Here is a 21,554-nt window from a genome sequence, read left to right on the forward strand (position 1 = left end):
GCTGCTAAGCATGGACATTATGGAAAAGGTTGAGGGCCCAACACTGTGGGTAAACCCAGTCGTAGTAGTTCCCAAAGCAAAAGATACTGACATCAGACTATGCCCAGTTATGAGAACGGCAAACAGGGCTATCATCCGGGGAAGATATCCAATCCCGACAGTAGATGAACTGTTACATGACATGAACGGTTCAGTTGTGTTTAGTAAACTCGATCTAAAATGGGGCTACCGTCAAATCGAGCTCACACCAGAGTCAAGAGCCATAACAACACTCGCCCTGCACAGTGGAACATACCGCTACAAAAGGCTCATATTTGGGGTCTCGTCTGCGAGTGAGCAGTACCAACATGAAGTGGCAACGGCACTGGCTGGCATCGAAGGAGTTGCAAACATATTCGATGACATCATCATCCACACACCGGATCGTGAGACACATGACCAGTGACTACACGCCGTACTGGAGAGACTTGAGAGATACGGCTTGACCTTAAATGGTGAGAAGTGTCAGTTTCAGATGGACAAACTAGTGTTCATGGGGATAGGGCCCACAAGCGAGAGAGTGAGAGCACTGGCTGAAGCATGTGAGCCGGAGAATGGATCAGAGGTCCGCAGTTTCCTGGGCTTGGCCGGGTACAGTAGTAGAGTCATACCGCAGTTCACCACCATCTCAGAAACGCTGCGGAGACTGACAAAAAAGGATGTGCCATTTGTCTTTGGCCCAGAGCAGAAACAGGCATTTGAGACACTGAAAAATAAGTTAGCTGAGGCGGGCACACTGGCATACTTTGATAAAGATGCCCCCACAAAAGTGATAGCTGATGCAGGGCCGGTAGGCATAGGAGCAATTCTGATACAGGAACAGCAGGGAGTTATGGTGCCTATATGTTATGTGAGCAGGAGCCTGACAGACTGTGAGAGGAGATATTCTCAAATGGAGCGCGAGGCCCTGGCACTGGTTTGGGCATGTGAACGCCTACACCCATACATATAGGGCAAGAGGTTCGAGCTGATAACGGATCATAAGCCTCTGGAGGTGATCTACAGCCCCAGATCAAAACCGTGCGCCCGGATCGAGCGTTGGGTGCTCCGTCTCCAACCTTATGACTTTCAAATGATACACATATCTGGAAAGTACAACATTGCTGATCCTCTGTCTCGTCTCCTGGGGGACACTGCAAAGAAGACGACACATGCACATGGAGCGGAAGAATACGTGTGGTTTGTGGCAGTGCAAGCGACGCCCAGGGCGCTGACTACAAAAGAGGTGGAGAGAGCCTCTGCAGAGGATGAAGAACTGAATGAGGTGAGGAAAGCGATACAGAGTGACCGGTTTTAGAAGTGTTCAGCCTATGCGCCTATCGCAAAGGAACTATGCACTATAGGACAGTTGGTGTTAAGAGGAACGAGAATTGTTCTACTCCAGAGCCTACAGAACAGAACTCTAGCCTTAGCTCATGAAGGACATTTAGGTATGTTGTAGGGACAAAACAGCATCTCAGGGGAAAGGTGTGGTGGCCAGGGATGTACGGGGCAACAGAGAAATATGTTAAGTCATGTCACGGGTGCCAACTAGTGGCGCGGCCCGACGTACCAGAGCCATTGCGGCCCACAGCTCTCACTGATGGACCATGGCAGGATATTGCCACGGATTTGTTAGGTCCGTTACCAACAGGACATTCTATCTTAGTAGTTGTAGACTACTACAGCAGAAATTATGAGTACGCGATCATGCGATCCACCACGACAGACAAAGTGATAGACCATCTAGAGCAGTGGTTCTCAACCTTTTTGGGGTCCTGGACCCCCTGCGTATTTTTGATCTACCCTGAGGGCCCCTCCACCTGATCTTGGGGGAGGGGGGTTGCAATTTGATAGAAACTGCATTTTAAATTGCATTATAGCATTTATTCACTCTTTGGGGCAAAAATAAGAGCTTTCAGTTGTAACTTAGATATAGTTAACAAAACAGAATTCTTATGCAGTAACTTTCAGATATATGTAACAAAACAGAATATGTATTCAGTAACTTTCAGATATATGTAACAAAACAGAATATGTATTCAGTAACTTTCAGATATATGTAACAACACAGAATATGTATTCAGTAACTTTCAGATATATGTAACAAAACAGAATATGTATTCAGTAACTTTCAGATATATGTAACAACACAGAATATGTATTCAGTAACTTTCAGATATATGTAACAAAACAGAATATGTATTCAGTAACTTTCAGATACATGTAACAAAACAGAATATGTATTCAGTAACTTTCAGATATATGTAACAACAGAATTTTTATGCAGTAACTTTTAACAATGCAAACGGGAGCGAGATCTCTTATTAAAATACAATAAATTACACTTGTGAAACAGATGTAATTAGAGAAAAAAGTCCTGTTACCCTTTATAGGGTAGCAAATTCGGGGGACAACGCAACCACAGGAACTGCCGCGGCCGGGAAGCGAACCCGTATCGCCCGCACCGCAGGAGACATCGCTAACCGCTAGACTAAAGGGTCATACCCGGCTGCCAGTGGCCAGCATGTCTTCTTATCCATGCACGTTACAATAGTTTAGGTAGATAAAGGTCTCAGTCACATTTGAGTAAAATAATCCTATTTCTATAAATGTCATAGGATCTTTTTTTTTAAAGATATTTTATTTTCACGGACCCCTTGCAATTACACCACTGACCACTAGGGGTCCGCGGACCCCCGGATGAGAAACACTGATCTAGAGAACATATTCAGCCGCCACGGTCTACCTGTCTCTATCAGGTCCGATTGTGGACCACAGTTCTTGTCATCACAGTTCCAGGAGTTCTGTCAAGACAACGGCATACAGCACGTGAAAACAACGCTTAAATGGGCACAAGCAAACGGAGAAGTGGAGAGGCAAAACGCGTCGATCATGAAACGGATACACATCATACAGGCGGGCGGACTGGACTGGGGGAAGGAACTCCAGAGGTACGTCACCATCTACAGATCCATAGACCACTCCACCAAAGGGCAAGAGCCCAGCCAAACACTTGTTCAACAGAAAGCTGAGAGGAAAGCTGCCGGACATCAGTACACCTAGGAGTGACCTGGAGGCACGGGACACTGATGCAGAGCGAAAGGGGAAGTCCAAGTACAAGTGGGAGATGAAGTCCTTTTGAAACAGGACAAAGCAGATAAGTTCACGACAACTTTCAACCAGACACCACACACGGTAATCAGTAAGAACGGTAACAATGTGGTAGTCGAGTCACCCACAGGAGCTCAGTACTCCAGAAACACAACCCATGTCAAAAGGTACACACCAGCTGAGCTGACGTCATCACCTGCTGGAAAAGAAACACAGACAATACTGAGTGAGAATGAAAACCAGGGACTTGAACATACAGAGAGGTCCACACCAGAGACACCCAGTCAGTGGTCATCCCCATGCCGACCTCTGACAGCACAGACAGAGACCTCGCCCAGAAATAAAGATGCCCCAGAGATTCACAGGTTGTGTTAAGAAGTGAATTCAACGTGAGAATGCATATTGTAGCGAATTCGGGGGACAACGCAACCACAGGAACTGCCGCGGCCGGGAAGCGAACCCGTATTGCCTTCACCGCAGGAGGCATCGCTAACCGCTCGACTAAAGGGTCAGATCCGCGAGCCAGCGGCCAGCGTGTCTTCTTATCCATGCACGTTACAATATGTTCATGTGTATGGTAATAGAGAAAATTAGTACATAATGCTAGGGGGCAGGAATGTTTATTCTGTGAGAGAATATGTTATTAACATTCAGATATGACCTGTTGTTTATGTAAAGGAGACATTAGAGTTCTAATTCAAGTAAGGGGGGGATGTCGTGTATTGATTACGTCATTACGTCGCGCTTTGATGCGGAATGTAGATGAAGAAGAAATATGGAGTAAAGTGAAGTGATGTGAAACGTGGCTCTTGGTGTGCGTATGATTTAATTCGGTTCTACTTGGCATAATACGCAAGTTAGAAGTGTAACAAGTAGCGTCAGCATGTGGACCCACGGCTGTCTGTGTCTCCATGTTCAGAGGCGTCGTACACAGGAAGCAGCTCATCTGGGGCTCATTCAGAGAAGCGCGCTGATGGTGCCACTGACCTGCTCACGGATGTGCTGGCGCTGTTTATAGAACAGCCGAGCATGTGGGGGTCTTTGTGAAAGAAGGTGCTGAGTAGGAAGGTAGGGTTAGATTCTTTGTGAAAGAAGGTTCTGAGTAGGACGGTAGGGTGAGATTCTTTGTGAAAGAAGGTTCTGAGTAGGACGGTAGAGTGAGATTCTTTGTGAAAGAAGGTGCTGAGTGGGAAGGTAGGGTGAGATTCTTTGTGGTTAACAGCCCAAGATGGCGGCGCTCTGGACGCAGCGGCTACTGCGGCTCCCTGTTCAGTGTCGTGTTTTCTTTTTTATTTATATGTTAGTTTTAAGTTTATTTACAAGTGTAGGTCATGCGCTCTTCTACAACTGTCAGGAACTTTTAAACCTCAGAACGGATTACTCACGGACAATTTCCCCATCGATATTATCCGCTCACCGGTCTCGCAGTGGAAACGCTGCCCCCCGTCGGCATCGTAAACAAAAGAGAGGTAAATGAGGCGGGCTACATGTTAAGCTAAGTAGCGCTCCCTTCAAAGTTTCCCTCCCCAGCATCTTCATGGCTAATGTCCGGTCGTTAGCTAACAAAATGGAGGAGATAAGACTCAGGCTGTCCTCTCAGAAAAGGCTGCAGAACTGCTGTCTGCTGATGTTTACGGAGACTTGGCTCAACAGCAACATAGCCGACTCGGCAGTCGAGCTAGCGGGCCGCACAGCCTTCCGTGCCGACAGGACAGCGGACTCCGGCAAGACCCGCAGAGGAGGTTTGAGTATTTATGTCAATAACTCTTGGTGCAACAATATAAAGATCGTTGAAAGGCATTGCTCTGCTGATCTGGAGCTCCTTATGATTCAGTGCAGGCCTTTCTACCTGCCCGGGGAGCTAACGGCCATTACCATCGCCGCTGTATACATCCCCCCACATGCTGATGCTAAGGAAGCACTTAAGCAGCTACAATGTGCCATCAGCAGACAACAGACAAAACACCTGGACAATGCCTTTATCATAGGTGGTGACTTTAATCAGGCTAACCTCAGGGCTGTACTGCCCAAATCCCATCAGCATGTCTCCTGCCCCACTAGTGGACAAAACACCCTGGACCATCTCTATACAAACATCAAGGACTCATACAAAGCTACTCCATGCCCTCATCTGGGGCATTCTGACCACCTCTGCCTGTTCCTGGTCCCAGCCTACATACACCTAATAAAACGGATCAAGCCAGCAGTAAAGACAATCACTGTCCGGCCAGAAGGAGCAGTCTCTGAACTCCAGGACTGTTTTGAAAACACAGACTGGAGTATTTTTGCACATTCAGCTACCCATGGCTGCCATATAGACATAAATGAACAGACATCTGCCATACTAGCCTACATTAACTTTTGTACTGAGAGTGTCACAACAAAAAAATTGGTCCGCACCTTTCCACACCAGAAACCCTGGATGACCAGTGAGGTCTGGCAGCTGCTGAAAGTCCAGGATGCAGCATTTAAGTCAGGTAACTTTGAGGCCTACAGCGCAGCCAGATCCAACCTCAAAAAGGGCATCAGAGCAGCCAAACATAAATATTCCCTACGAATAGAGGACCACTTTCACAATAACTCTGATCCTCGGTGAATGTGGCAAGGCATTCAGTCTATCACAGACTACAAAAGCTCTAATCGCGGTCCCACTGTCCATGATGCCTCCCTGCCAGACAAGCTAAATCATTTCTATGTCCGCTTCGACAAGGACAATACTGACCCAGCCACAAAAATCCCCAGCCACCCGGAAAACCAGGTGCTCACTCTATCAGTCGCAGAGGTCAGAGAATCACTGCGCAGAGTGAACACACGGAAGGCTGCCAGACCAGACGGCATACCGGGTTGGGTCTACTGGGAATGTGCCGACCAGCTGGCTGAGGTCTTCACACCTGTATTTAACCTCTCACTGTCCCAATCTAAAGTCCCGGCATGCTTTAAGACCACCTCTATCATTCCTGTCTCCAAGAAACCAACATCCACATGTCTGAATGACTACCGACCCATAGCACTCACCCCCATTGCCATGAAGTGCTTTGAAAGACTGGTTCTGGCTCACATCAAAAACATTATCCCCCCCCCCACATTCAACCCACATCAGTTCGCCTACCGTCCCAAAAGGTCTACTAAGGATGCCATTGCCAATGCCCTGCACGTTGCTCTGACCCACCTTGAACTTAACAACACATACATCTGGATGCTGTTTATAGATTACAGCTCTGCCTTCAACACTATCATCCCCGCCAAACTAACCACCAAACTCCTCTCCCTTGGCCTCAACCCCTCCCTCTGTAACTGGATCCTGGATTTCCTGACCAACAGACCGCAGTCTGTTAGGTTAGGTGACCACTCCTCCTCCACCCTGACCCTCAGCACAGGTGTCCCTTAAAGCTGCGTTCTGAGCCCCCTCCTTTTCTCCCTCTTTACCCACGACTGCCTGCCAACTCACCCTTCAAATGTTATAGTTAAGTTTGCAGATGACGCCACAGTCATTGGCCGTATCACCAACAATGATGAGATGGCCTACAGAGACGAGATTGAGCACCTCACATCATGGTGTACTACCAACAATCTTGTCCTTAATGTGCAGAAGACAAAGGAGCTGATTGTGGACTACAGGAGGTCTAGAAGCTGCAGCCACTCCCCCATACACATAAATGGGGTGGAAGTGGAGCGTGTTTCCAGCTTTAAATTCCTTGGAGTCCACATCAGCGAGGACCTTTCGTGGACATTAAACACCCAGGTCCTTGTGAAAATGGCCCAACAACGCCTGCATTTCCTGAGAGGCTGAGGAGCGCCCGTCTACCCCCCAAAATTCTAACCAACTTCTACCACTGCACCATAGAGAGCATCCTGACCATCTGCATCTCAGTGTGGTACGGCAACTGCACCTCAGTAGTCCAGAAAGCTCTGCAGCGGCTCGTCAAGGTGGCCCAGCATATCACCGGTACCCAGCTCCCAGCCATAAAAGACATTTATCACAAACGCTGCCTTCGAAGGGGTCTGAGCATCAGCTGAGATCCCACCCACCCCAACCATGGACTGCTCTCCCCCCTGCACTCTGGGAGGTGCTACAGGAGCCTCAGAGCCCGCACTACCAGACTCAAAAACAGCTTCTTTCCACAAGCTGTTGCCCACCTGAACCTGGCTACCCACTGAATGTCTGTAAATATTTTAAAATATTTTGTACTCCAGCTCTCTTTTAACTTATTTTTAGCTTTGGTCTTCATGTGTGTATATCTTATATTGTGTTTGCTGTGTTTGCCTGTGTCTGTCTTGCACTGTTTGGTGAAGCCACAGCCCTCATTTCATTTTTAACACGTGCCCGCACATTGTTTTTAATGACAATAAAATTGAATTGAATTGAATTGAATTGTGAAAGATGGTGCTGAGTGGGAAGGTAGGGTGAGTCCAAAGGAGTTGAATCAAGTGCGACTGGACTTGGTATATATCCATGAAGATGTTTCGCCTCTCATCCAAGAGGTTTCCTCAGTTCGTGCCTTTCGGACTAGACCAAGCTGGTCTGACTGGCTGGTGATGAGACTCAGAATTTATCCTCTTTGGAGTCGTTATCAGAGCTATTGATGTCCATGGCGCTTTGTGTCCCAATGTTTACCAATGCCCGTCGCTAACAGAGCCATAGATATGAGTGGCTCTTTTGTGGCTCTGGCTCTGTTAGCGACGGGCTCTGTTAGCGATGGGCTCTGTTAGCGATGGGCGTTGGTAAACATCAGGACACAAAGAGCCATGGACATCTATAACTCTGATAACGACTCCGAAGAGGATAAATTCTGAGTCTCATCACCAGCCAGTCAGACTAGCTTGGTCTAGTCAGAAAGGCATGAACTGAGGAAGCCTCTTGGATGAGAGGCAAAACGTCTTCACGGATATATACCAAGTCCAGTTGCACTTGATTCAACTCCTTTGGATAACCATGGCCTGGATGAATGAGAACATTCACAGACAAGGTAGGGTGAGATTCTTTGTGAAAGAAGGTGCTGAGTGGGAAGGTAGGGTGAGATGCTTTGTGAAAGAAGGTGCTGAGTGGGAAGGTAGGGTGAGATGCTTTGTGAAAGAAGGTGCTGAGTGGGAAGGTAGGGTGAGATTCTTTGTGAAAGAAGGTGCTGAGTGGGAAGGTAGGGTGAGATTCTTTGTGAAAGAAGGTGCTGAGTGGGAAGGTAGGGTGAGATTCTTTGCAAAAGAAGGTGCCGAGTGGGAAGGTAGGGTGAGTTCTTTGCGAAAGAAGCTGCGGAGTGGGAAGGTAGGGTGAGATTCTTTTTGAGAGAAGGTGCTGAGTGGGAAGGTAGGGTGAGATTCTTTGCGAAAGAAGGTGCCGAGTGGGAAGGTAGGGTGAGATTCTTTGCGAAAGAAGGTGCCGAGTGGGAAGGTAGGGTGAGATTCTTTGCGAAAGAAGGTGCCGAGTGGGAAGGTAGGGTGAGATTCTTTGCGAAAGAAGGTGCTGAGTGGGAAGGTAGGGTGAGATTCTTTTTGAAAGAAGGTGCTGAGTGGGAAGGTAGGGTGAGAGTCTTTGCGAAAGAAGATGCCGAGTGGGAAGGTAGGGTGAGATGCTTTGTGAAAGAATGTGCCGAGTGGGAAGGTAGGGTGCGATTCTTTGCGAAAGAAGGTGCCGAGTGGGAAGGTAGGTTGAGATTCTTTGCGAAAGAAGGTGCCGAGTGGGAAGGTAGGGTGAGATTCTTTGCGAAAGAAGGTGCCGAGTGGGAAAGTAGGGTGAGATTCTTTGCGAAAGAAGGTGCCGAGTGGGAAGGTAGGGCGAGATTCTTTGTGAAAGAAGGTGCCGAGTGGGAAGGTACGGTGAGATTCTTTGCGAAAGAAGGTGCCGAGTAGGAAGGTAGGGTGAGATTCTTTGCAAAAAAAGGGGCTGAGTGGGAAGGTAGGGTGAGATTCTTTGTGAAAGAAGGTGCTGAGTGGGAAGGTAGGGTGAGATGCTTTGTGAAAGAAGGTGCTGAGTGGGAAGGTAGGGTGAGATTCTTTGCGAAAGAAGGAGCCGAGTGGGAAGGTAGGGTGAGATTCTTTGCGAAAGAAGGTGCCGAGTGGGAAGGTAGGGCGAGATTCTTTGTGAAAGAAGGTGCCGAGTGGGAAGGTACGGTGAGATTCTTTGCGAAAGAAGGTGCCGAGTAGGAAGGTAGGGTGAGATTCTTTGCAAAAGAAGGTGCTGAGTGGGAAGGTAGGGTGAGATTCTTTGTGAAAGAAGGAGCCGAGTGGGAAGGTAGGGTGAGATTTTTTGCGATAGAAGGTACTGAGTGGGAAGGTAGGGTGAGATTCTTTGCGAAAGAAGGTGGTGAGTGGGAAGGTAGGGTGAGATTCTTTGCGAAAGAAGGTGATAAGTGGGAAGGTAGGGTGAGATTCTTTGCGAAAGAAGGTGCTGAGTGGGAAGCTAGGGTGAGATGCTTTGTGAAAGAAGGTGCTGAGTGGGAAGGTAGGGTGAGATTCTTTGCGAACGAAGGTGGTGAGTGGGAAGATAGGATGAGATGCTTTGTGAAAGAATGTGCTGAGTGGGAAGGTATGGTGAGATGCTTTGCGAAAGAAGGTGCTTAGTGGGAAGGTTTGTGAAAGAAGGTGCTGAGTGGGAAGGTAGGGTGAGATTCTTTGTGAAAGAAGGTGCTGAGTGGGAAGGTAGGGTGAGATTCTTTGCAAAAGAAGGTGCCGAGTGGGAAGGTAGGGTGAGTTCTTTGCGAAAGAAGCTGCCGAGTAGGAAGGTAGGGTGAGAGTCTTTGCAAAAGAAGGTTCTGAGTGGGAAGGTAGTGTGAGATTCTTTGTGAAAGAAGGTGCCGAGTGGGAACGTAGGGTGAGATTCTTTGCGAAAGAAGGTGCCGACCGGGAAGGAAGGGTGAGATTTTTTGCGAAAGAAGGTTTCGAGTGGGAAGGTAGGGTGAGATTCTTTGCGAAAGAAGGTGCTGAGTGGGAAGGTAGGGTGAGATTCTTTGCGAAAGAAGGTGGGGAGTGGGAAGGTTTGTGAAATAGGGTGCTGAGTGGGAAGGTAGGGTGAGATTCTTCGCGAAAGAAGGTGGTGAGTGGGAAGGTAGGCTGAGATTCTTTGTGAAAGAAGGTGGTGAGTGTGAAGGTAGGGTGAGATTCTTTGTGAAAGAAGGTGCTGAGTGGGAAGGTAGGGTGAGATGCTTTGTGAAAGAAGGTGCTGAGTGGGAAGGTAGGGTGAGATTCTTTGCGAAAGAAGGTGTTGAGTGGGAAGGTAGGGTGAGATTCTTTGTGAAAGAAGGTGATGAGTGGGAAGGTAGGGTGAGATTCTTTGTGAAAGAAGGTGCTGAGTGGGAAGGGAGGGTGAGTTTCTTTGTGAAAGAAGGTGCTGAGTGGGAAGTTCGGGTGAGATTCTTTGCAAAAGAAGGTGGTGAGTGGGAAGATAGGGTGAGATTCTTTGTGAAAGAAGGTTCTGAGTGGGAAGGTAGGGTGAGATTCTTTTTGAAAGAAGGGGCTGAGTGGGAAGGTAGGGTGAGATTCTTTGCGAAAGAAGGTGGTGAGTGGGAAGGTAGGGTGAGATTCTTTGCGAAAGAAGGTGGTGAGTGGGAAGGTAGGGTGAGATGCTTTGTGAAAGAATGTGCTGAGTGGGAAGTTAGGGTGAGATTCTTTGCGAAAGAAGGTGCTGAGTGGGAAGGTTTGTGAAAGAAGGTGCTGAGTTGGAAGGTAGGGTGAGATGCTTTGTGAAAGAAGGTGCTGAGTGGGAAGGTAGGGTGAGATGCTTTGTGAAAGAAGGTGCTGAGTGGGAAGGTTTGTGAAAGAAGGTGCTGAGTTGGAAGGTAGGGTGAGATTCTTTGCGAAAGAAGGTGGTGAGTGGGAAGGTAGGGTGAGATGCTTTGTGAAAGAAGGTGCTGAGTGGGAAGGTAGGGTGAGATTCTTTGTGAAAGAAGGTGCTGAGTGGGAAGGTAGGGTGAGATTCTTTGCGAAAGAAGGTGCTGAGTGGGAAGGCAGGGTGAGATTTTTTGCAAAAGAAGGTGCTGAGTGGGAAGGTAGGGTGAGATTCTTTGTGAAAGAAGGTGCTGAGTGGGAAGGTAGGGTGAGATTCTTTGCGAAAGAAGGTGGTGAGTGGGAAGGTAGGGTGAGATGCTTTGTGAAAGAATGTGCTGAGTGGGAAGTTAGGGTGAGATTCTTTGCGAAAGAAGATGCTGAGTGGGAAGGTTTGTGAAAGAAGGTGCTGAGTTGGAAGGTAGGGTGAGATGCTTTGTGAAAGAAGGTGCTGAGTGGGAAGGTAGGGTGAGATGCTTTGTGAAAGAAGGTGCTGAGTGGGAAGTTAGGGTGAGATTCTTTGCGAAAGAAGGTGCTGAGTGGGAAGGTTTGTGAAAGAAGGTGCTGAGTTGGAAGGTAGGGTGAGATGCTTTGTGAAAGAAGGTGCTGAGTGGGAAGGTAGGGTGAGATGCTTTGTGAAAGAAGGTGCTGAGTGGGAAGGCAGGGTGAGATGCTTTGTGAAAGAAGGTGCTGAGTGGGAAGGTAGGGTGAGATTCTTTGTGAAAGAAGGTGCTGAGTGGGAAGGTAGGGTGAGATTCTTTGTGAAAGAAGGTGCTGAGTGGGAAGGTAGGGTGAGATTCTGCCGCCTGGTCAACAGCCTTCAGAAATAACCGCCCAGCTGCAGATATCAGAACTGTGCTAGATGTGCTGGATGCTCGAGGGCACAGGAAAAATGTTCAGATGTCACGCTACTGAGGTTGTGTTGCAATAGACACATGGTGTCCATGTTCAAGCTGCATGCACACACACACACACACACACAGTGATGATGACTTTGTTGTGTTGATAAACTGTCTGTCCATGTTTCCGTGCCTTGCAGCTGATGTCACAAGAGTGTTGATTAAAGATGTTCTGTTTTTCTTCGGGTACCACTTTGTGGTTCCTGCTCTACTGAAATCTATTGTAGACTGCACTAAATTTTGCTATTTCTTAAAAAACAAATAAAACAAAAACAAAAAAAAAACAGTTGTAAATCCACTATGCAGTTACTGCGTGAACATATTGCACCCTGGTGGAAGTAATCTGTGAGTGAGAATAGCTCATTTACATTAAACACCGCTTTTATTTGCCCTCTGGCCTTTGTTTTGATAGATTTCACTTATTACTGACAGACAGATGGTTTGAAATATGGCGTTTGTGAAGGAAGCTGTCTTCGACAGCTAAGTAGAAATCTTAAGTAGAAATGTTAAGTTAGAAGCAGCATTTCTATCATTTCAGACCGGACAGAACTGAAAATATGAAACCCAGCTGAATGCTCACCTGCTCATTTATATTCAAATCTTCTATTTTCTGTTCAAAATTTTTCTCTAGGGCATCTAGGTAGTGTAGCAGTCTATTCTGTTGCCTACTAACATGGTGATCGCTGGTTTGAATCCCCGTGTTACCTCCGGCTTGGTCAGGCGTCCCTACAGACACAATTGGGCTGTCTGTGGTTGGGAAGCCGGATGTGGGTATGTGTCCTGGTCGTTGCACTAGCGCCTCCTCTGGTCGGTCAGGGTGCCTGTTTAGAGGGGAGGGGGAGCTGGGGGGAATAGCGTGATCCTCCCATGTGCTACATACACCTGGTGAAACTCCTCCCTGTCAGGTGAAAAGAAGTGGCTGGTGACTCCACATGTATCAGAAGAGACGTGGTAGTCTGCAGCCCTCCCCGGATCAGCAGAGGGGGTGGAGCAGTGACCGGGATGGCTTGGAAGAGTGGGGTAATTGGCCTGGTACAATTGGGGAGAAAAAGGGGGGGGGATTCTCTCTAAAAATGTCACTTGTACTACCAAAACTACCAAACTTCAGTAATGGATGCTGTTGTCCAGCCAAGTCGCCAGCACCCAGGTCAGGGAACAGTCTGAGAAAGAGGTTAAAAGCTTAACAACAATGAATCTGTCATTTGAATAATTATCAACAGCACTTAGTGCCAAAACATAATAACCACCTCTTTTCCTAGAAAAAAAGCACTAATGCACACACAGAAACATTTTCTTTTGCCAAGAAGTGAAGTGGCGCCCGTGGACTTTGACCCAACGGGATCAGGATGCTTTTCTGTTGGAATTTTAGAATACGACTGCAAGGCATGGCTACACAAGTTTATGCTTATTACCGTGAAAACTTTGTTCACACTTGTGTATCATTGATACTGGATACTGAATTGTTATGTAACTTCCAACGGTTACCTCTCCTCTCCAAGGCCCTCTCCGCTGACTTCGGAGAAGCAAGTGCAGTGTATTAACACAGCAAGTAGCATGTATTATTGTCCTTTCATGGAATGAAAAGAATGGCGTCGATCATTTAAAAAAAAAGTACAAAAGATTATCAAGCACACTGTAGAGAGAGACTTGAGTGGATAGTGTTGACCTGTGAGGAAGCGTGAAGTCCTTGAGAGCAGTCTTTAAATGAGCCACCAGGGGGAAACACGAGCCACAAAAAACAAGATGCTGAGAGTCATTCCTGCCACTGAGGCTGTCTTGACAATGCAGGGACAGTAGACCCTTCCTCTTGTTCTACCATTATCTGTCCTGCACAGGGCCGCCCATGAGGGGGAGCAATGGGGAAAGCTTTCTGGGGCTCAGCTGCTAGGTGGGGCCCAAGGAGGGCAGCAATAATCATCCATCCATCCATTATCTGAACCGCTTATCCTGCTCTCAGGGTTGCGGGGATGCTGGAGCCTATCCCAGCAGTCACTGGGCAGCAGGCGGGGAAACACCCTGGACAGACCACCAGGCCATCACAGAACCAACACACACACACACACACACACACACACACACACACACACACACACACACACACACACACACACACACACATCTAGGGACAATTTAGTACAGCTGATTCACCTGACCTACATGTCTTTGGACTGTGGGAGGAAACTGGAGCACCCGGAGGAAACCCACGCAGACACGGGCAGAACATGCAAACTCCACACAGAGGACGACCTGGGATGACCCCCAAGGTTGGACAACCCCGAGGCTCGAACCCAGGAACCTTCTTGCTGTGAAGTGACCGTGCTAACCACTGCACCACCATGCCACCAGTAATAATCATCCATCCATCCATCCATTATCTGAACCACTCATCCTGCTGGAGCCTATCCCAGCACTCATTGGACGGCAGGCAGATCATGTTCATCCAAAATATAAGCAATGATAATGGCAATACGTTTCATTGAGTGTGAACTGGCTAAACAGATGAATTTTAAAGACACGATCAAAGGCTTTGCATCCAGTAAGACATGGAAGATGGCCGTATAGCAGGCAACGGTGGAGCCGTAAGGTCAGAAATTGCATTTTCTACTAAGAAATGTGTGGTGTAAGTGTAGCAGATCTTGATTGACCTTGGTGTTTTCAAGTGTGTCAAAGAGTTGTATTATGGTGTGTGTGTGTGTGTGTGTGTGTGTGCGTGCCCACACACACTGCCTGTGCCTATGTAGCCCCTGTTACTGAGTAAGTCTCTCTCAGTTTACATGTATGTGTTTAGTAGGAGAGAGAGAGAGAGAGCACACGCATGCATTGATATCAGTAGAATAGATTGGGGGGGGGGGTCCCCTGGACCTTTTCAGGGGCCCAGCCATTTCTGTAGGCAGGCCTGGTCCTGCCAAAGCCCTCGTCTCTATGTGATGATTTCTAATATGGTGGTTATGGTTCGTGGGTTTTTTATACTCAAAGTGTACACTTGCAGAAGGTACGAGGATGGATCATCAGTCAGAGGACAGCAGAGGAGCCCTCCTTTGTGGTATCGCCTGTATTGTGTTTGACCAAAGATGCTTCTAGGCTTTATAATGGCTATCATTTTATCTCGGCACAAAAGAAATGGGCAGCTCCTCAGGATTTCTCCTTTTCATTTTCAGAGGAGCGAGACACGAATGTGCTGCTATTTTATGACTCAGATGTGCGATGACCTGCTTCAGCAGTACATTAGCTGTATGCATTTACCCACTTTCAAAGGTTCAGTCTTCTATCTATTCGGCAAAAAATGCTTTTTTTGTGGGGGCAATTTTATGCACATGAAAGGAAAACGTACAATAGCAGTGCACCATGTAGGATGAAAAAAAACTTTACCTGGTATATCTTTATTATTATTTGATAAACACGACCGGCCTTCTAAAATCTCCGTGTCAAAGTTATTTCAGAAATCTGGTTAATATTAAAAACTTGGTTGAAAAAATATAATGTGGTAGATCAGAGTATATTGAAAGATTCAGCTTTTGTCATCAAAATTCCCTCAACTGCGAAGCAGCAAAAACGGTTCCAACAGTCTTTGGTTCAATTTTGGCTCTTTTCTGTTTGAAAAAAGTATTTCACAGAGGGAAACTATCCACTGGCTCAATCACAGCTGCAAAAAAGTGAAAGGCACCAACTGATGTCTGTGAATGTTCTCATTCATCCAGGTCATGTGTTATCCAAAAAGAATTGAATCAAGTGCAACTGGACTTGGTATATATCCGTGAAGACGTTTTGCCTCTCATCCAAGAGGCTTCCTCAGTTCGTGCCTTTCTGACTAGACCAAGCTAGTCTGACTGGCTGGTGATGAAACTCAGATATTAAGCCTCTTTGGAGTCGTTATCAGAGCTATTGATGTCCATGGCTCTTTGTGCTCCGATGTTTAGCTCCAATGTTTAGCTTTAAAAACCTGCGGCTACCCCAGTTGGACCTTTGTGAAAACTGCAACACGTTCCAGAAAGACCAACCAGGTGAGCGATGAGGAGAAGAGGAACAGAAGGAATAACACAGTCATCCCGTATGTTTCTGGGGTCTCCGAGAAACTCAGGAGAATTTTTAACAAACACCGCATCCCGGTATACTTCAAACCCAGCAACACACTCCGACAAAGACTGGTTCATCCCAAAGACCGTGTACCACACACCTGGAAAAGCAATCTGATGTATGCTGTACAATGCAATGAGGATTATACTGACCTATACATAGGAGAAACCAAACAACCACTACACAAACGGATGGCCCAACACAGAAGGCCAAACTCCTCAGGACAAGACTCAGCAGTCTATCTACACCTAAAGGAGAAGACACACTCCTTCCAGGACAGCAACGTACACATTTTAGACAGAGAAGATAGATGGTTTGAAAAAGGGGTTGAAGGAAGCCATCTATGCAAAACTGGAAAAACCATCCCTCAACAGAGGAGGAGGTCTGCGACACCACCTATCTCCCACTTACAATGCCGTCCTTTCATCTCCTTCCAGGAGAGTCAAGAAGCCTAGCCTCCAAGAACAACAGTCGCTCACTAACGGCTCCAACCACTCTCATGACCACTGAATAATGAAGTCGAAACTAACACCCCCAACCACCGTCGCTGCTTAACATAGGATCACAAAGAGCCATGCACATCAATAGCTCTGATAACGACGGGCGTTGCTCAATATCGGAACACAAAGAGCCATGGACATCTATAGCTCTGACAACGACTCCAAAGAGGATAAATATCTGAGTCTCAGCACCAGCCAGTCAGACTAGCTTGGTCTAGTCAGAAAGGCACGAACTGATGAAGCCTCTTGGATGAGAAGTGAAACGTCTTCACGGATATATACCAAGTCCAGTTGCACTTGATTCAATTCTTTTTGGGCACCATCTGATGTTTAAAGTGAAACTGCAGGATGAACTGAAAAGGTGCAGAGGAGCCACACCCCACAGGGGCTGGTGTGTTGTTTCAAAGGATCATCTGAGAACACATCATTGCAACATGAAACAGGACTTACAGTAATCGGCCCCTCACCGTTCTTCTGAAAACCAAACCTTCAGTCAGAGTCTTGATGCTGCTCAGTAACCCAGTTGAGAATGTCAGAGAAGCTTGACTCAGTTCTTCTGGACACACCGTTTACTGACAGAAACGTCTCATCATCATCTAAGTCTCACCTGACTGCAGGTGTCCCCACCCTTATAAACAATACAGTGACTGCAGGTACCCCCACCCTTATAAACAATACAGTGACTGCAGGTGTCCCCACCCTTATAAACAATACAGTGACTGCAGGTGTCCCCACCCTTATAAACAATACAGTGACTGCAGGTGTCCCCACCCTTATAAACAATACAGTGACTGCAGGTACCCCCACCCTTATAAACAATACAGTGGCATATCCACCCAAACCAACCACCACTTTCATATGCAAATATGGGTGTGACCGTTAACTAGAGTTTAGAGTACACGTGGCCATTGAAACGCTACTTAATGGTCACAGCCATATGAAACTGGTGGTTGGATTCAGTCGTTAGGCACTGTGTTGTACTGTATTGTGCTGTATTTTACTGGATTGTACTGGATTGTTCATAAGGATGGGGACAGCTGCAGTCACTGTATTGTTTATAAGGGTGGGGTACCTGCAGTCAGGTGAGACTGAAGAGGTGACTTAGACGATGATGAGACGTATCTCTCAATACATGTTGTGTCCAGATGAATTCATTCAATCTTCTGTGAACTTCAGTTTGATCCCCATGCAGAATAATCCTCCCTCAGCATGAAGTTGGTCTGACCTCAATATGTGCAACACGTGACAGTTACATGTCTAAACCTTTATAACTTACAGGTCCCAAATCAGATCCTGTAAAGCAACACTCAGAAGATTGGGTCACGTCGGTTTCTTAAGCTTTTCCTCGTTCCTTCACCTCTCTTTGGGTTTGGGGCTTATCGACCCCAGGTGTGAGTGCAGCGGTGCATTTGTAGAGACGGGGTGTCATGAGAACTGAGGCACACAAATTCACGGTGAACTCTCTGCAACCTCCAGCGCCTTGCAAGTTGGCGTTGTGCACCCATCGATATCAGCACTTTGCTTTAAATAATTCAGCAGAAAATCAGTGAGCTGCCTGACTGCCCGTGCCTACTGTACTTCTGGCAATTCATGCTCGTTTGGTGAACTTCTGAGCTCAGGATGTGGTCACTTAATTGATGCTAGAAGGGGCTTCGAGATCTCAAGCTGGGCATCTCAAAAGCATCTTCACACCATGACCATGTCCTGTCGCACCACAGATTGTCAGATTTTAAAAAAAATTCTGAGACGCTTTATTCATCCCCGTGGGGAAATGACGCTCTGCATGTAACCCATGCTAGCTGTGTAGCTAGGAGCAGTGGGCAGCTGCCGTGCAGCACCTGGGGACCAACTCCAGTTCCTCTTGCCATGCCTTGCTCAGGGGCACAGACAGGAGTATTAACCCTAACATGCAGGTCTTTCTGATGGTGGAGGAAGCCAGAGCACCTGGGGGAAACTCACCACAGACATGGGGAGAACATGTAAACTCCACACAGAGGATGACCTGGGATGACCCCCAAAGGTTGGGCTATCCTGGGGTTCGAACTCAAGACCTTCTTGCTGTGAGGTGACAGAGCTAACCACTGGGCCACTATGCCGCCAAAAAGTTTAGGTTTTAGCGTCTGAATCATTTTTGGGGAGACCCAAGTCCAAATGACCTTCTGTAACACACACACAGACACACACAGACACACACAGACACACACACACACACACACACACACACACACACACACACACACACACACACACAGAGTCCAGACCGGACTGTCCTGCCTGCTGTGTCGGAGCTTAGGAGAGCTGGGGAACTGGGATGCACACTGCTGCTGCCAGCATGCTTTTAAGACCATGTTTTCCCTCCCATAATAAGTTTCCGAGGACAAGCCTCCCAAAAAAAAGAAAAGAAGGTCCTTCATGGACGTGAGATTCGGGTTCTGAACATGTATCACAGAGCCCGTCTGAGCTTGATGCTGAGAGTGGGGGGCTGCTGCTGCATGGTGGCTGAGCGGTGACTGAGAGTATGGCTTTTGGAGAGAAACATGTTTTGAAACGGGGATTAAGGCCCAGAGTGTACTATTGACCGGCCAACCCAGTTATCCAGATCACTTGATCTTTGAATACAGCTGCAAATCACAAACATGCAGTACATACATCTTCTCTTTCTATGTGGATAATATTGCTGACAAGATGAGAGTAAATTCCCATTTGCAAAATATTACAAAAATATGCCATTTTCTTGTTGCTGTAATGTGAAGCAGACAGAGTCCTGATCAAAAACCTCAGCAAATATCCCTTGCAAGGAATGCCAAATACAATAAATATTTTCCATCCGATTCTGCAAATCAGACAACTGTGATTTTTATTCAACCCACATAAGGACATCAGAGATGAAGCTGGAGACAAACGAGAATCACTGCATTGGTCTAGCGCAGTAAGGGCAAGGCCTTATTCAGCTGTCAACCACTGAGTTCATCTTCTGCCACACAAGACAAGGCCTCGACTGAATCCTCAGACTGTGGTGACTCTCATTACCAGTTCACGTGTGCTATTGTTGGGCTGGTTGCGGGGCTCCGGCTGCCTCAGGTGGCTGAGGAGGTGGAGGATGTTGTAGGGACAGTGTTGGTCTGGCACTGTGGTGCCACTGTTGGGGTCCGCGTGCAAGCTTAGTCCACCCGTGGCAGTCACCTCGGTCGTAGCAGTGGAGCCCGGGGTTGTGGAGGCCACCACCATCAGAGAGGAGGTGGAAGCGGATACTCCCACCCCAGCATGGTGGCCCTGGTTGGGCTGAGAGAGAGTCCTTTCTATGGCGGCATGCTTCAGGTCCTCACTGTCCATGGACTTGTCATAGTTCAGAACCTTCCATTGCTGGTTAACGGCCTGCCAGCGGTGGAAGATGCGAAACACTGAAGGTCCCTCGTGTACAATCAGCGCTGTGGAGATCAGAACATCAATTAGACAAAGTCCCTGTCTGGCAGCGGTGCTAATGATACCACAGAGTGATATACCTCTGCAGCACTAGAGCCACTGTGTGCTGTGTGACAGCGTCAAGACGGAGTGAAGGTTAACTGTGGGTTGAGAAGGTATTAGGTCAGAGAGTAAGAGAACCTTAAAGCACTGTAGAAGATAAGATCTCCATTTCTATTCTAGAAATGGCACAATTTAGTGCATGGAGCTATACTTCGGTTTTAGTTGGTTTTAGCTTTTGGGTTTGCAAAGATGGAGTATTCATTCGGTGGGTATTGATCACAGTCCAAAATTGCTCATTGATTCGGCCTCACTGAACTCACTATGCTGGAAAACCGAAATCAGTGTGTGATGAGATCCCTGCAGACTTGTTTGGACACACCACCTGTTTTGTCATGTTGGGTTTATATAAGGGCAAACTTGTTGTGTGCTCATATGCAACTTGTTGTTGTGTCCAGCCCACGGCTACATGTGGCTTATGTGAACGTACTGAACTTGTACGCATGCCTTGTTGTGACCTTATTCCTGCAGTTGTTTTAACAAGTCCGGTCAGACTGACTGGACAGGACTTACATGACAGGAAGTTACATAAGGTTTAAGCCGTGCGGCAACACAGTCATAGTGCCTTGCCAAGTATTTGGTGGCCACTTAATTCTATTCCTCCGTTTACTGTCTCCTCCCCAGTGGCGTGTTTGTCTTGCAGTCCATATTTGTGTGCAGATGAGAGGAAGTCAAATTATTTGTCAGTAATGTGTGCCAGGTGACAAGTTCGTGTCTGTCCAGAGCAAAGTTGATGACCCTACCGTCACACGCCACCAAACCGGAGACCGCCATCTCCTCTTCCTCTCACCCTGCTGTCCGCTGCGGTGGCAGCTGGGAGGTGTTTTCACTGTTACTCAAACGCACTAACACAGCACAAGAGCAAGACCTGGGCATGGGAGAGGGGAGGCGAGGGGAGGTCGTCACGCTTTGTTCCCCCCTCACACTTAGTTGTCATGTCAAATAAAAGAAGATAGCCTCGTGCACAGATACGCATTTTTGAATTTAAATGGCTAAGTTACAGTGTGCACTTGCCCTGTGGCTGGGTAAACTGTCGTGACCGCCAGACGCTACGCCTTCTGAACAATATGTTGTTTCAAATTCACAACCGAATGCAATTTAGTTTTGAATAAACCAGACTAATTCAAAGGTATTGGGGAAAAACAGGCTCTAATTGAGATAAACTGCATCACAACCGAAGTTTCTGCCTTTTTAAAATGGAATAAATCTTCCTGGCTAATTAGATTGATCAATATTCCAAATGGAAATGTCCAAAATTCAAAACAATTACGGCTGAAAAGCCGAAAACAGAATTCCAATGAAACCAGTCATGCTTTTTGCATCGGTCACTTAAAGTGAACAAATCACCTCGCTGCACTTTTACCTGACTCCTCTTCACCCCCAGGGGCGCAGCGCTGGAACGCTCACCGACAGCTGAGACACGAGGCTCTGGCGTCCACTTATTGCATCAAACACACAAAATTAATGAATAAAAAAATAAAAACCAAAACAAACAATTTTATTAAAATTTTAAAAAAAAAATTAATCACTCACTCGCTTTTGGGTGGCTGTTCAAGAAAAGCACCATACAGACAAGGCCTAGACGTTGTTTTGTGATGATGATGATGATGAGATTTTGATTTTTTTTTTTTTAAAAATCCCCCTTTTTCTCCCCAGTTGTATCCGGCCAATT

General features: G+C 47.1%; 1 protein-coding gene across 1 annotated transcript in view; it reads right to left on the reverse strand.

The window, feature by feature from the left end:
• Positions 1–19,366: 19,366 nt before the first annotated feature.
• marchf4b (membrane associated ring-CH-type finger 4b) overlaps positions 19,367–21,554 on the reverse strand; it is a 38,232-nt gene continuing 36,044 nt past the window's right edge. Inside the window, exon 4 of the mRNA XM_056290192.1 lies at positions 19,367–19,788. Within this exon, the coding sequence (XP_056146167.1) occupies positions 19,367–19,788 (422 nt within the window). The remainder of the gene's footprint in view (positions 19,789–21,554) is intronic.

Source organism: Lampris incognitus, chromosome 11, assembly GCF_029633865.1.
Source record: "Lampris incognitus isolate fLamInc1 chromosome 11, fLamInc1.hap2, whole genome shotgun sequence".
In the NCBI taxonomy this organism is placed as follows: Eukaryota; Metazoa; Chordata; class Actinopteri; order Lampriformes; family Lampridae; genus Lampris; species Lampris incognitus.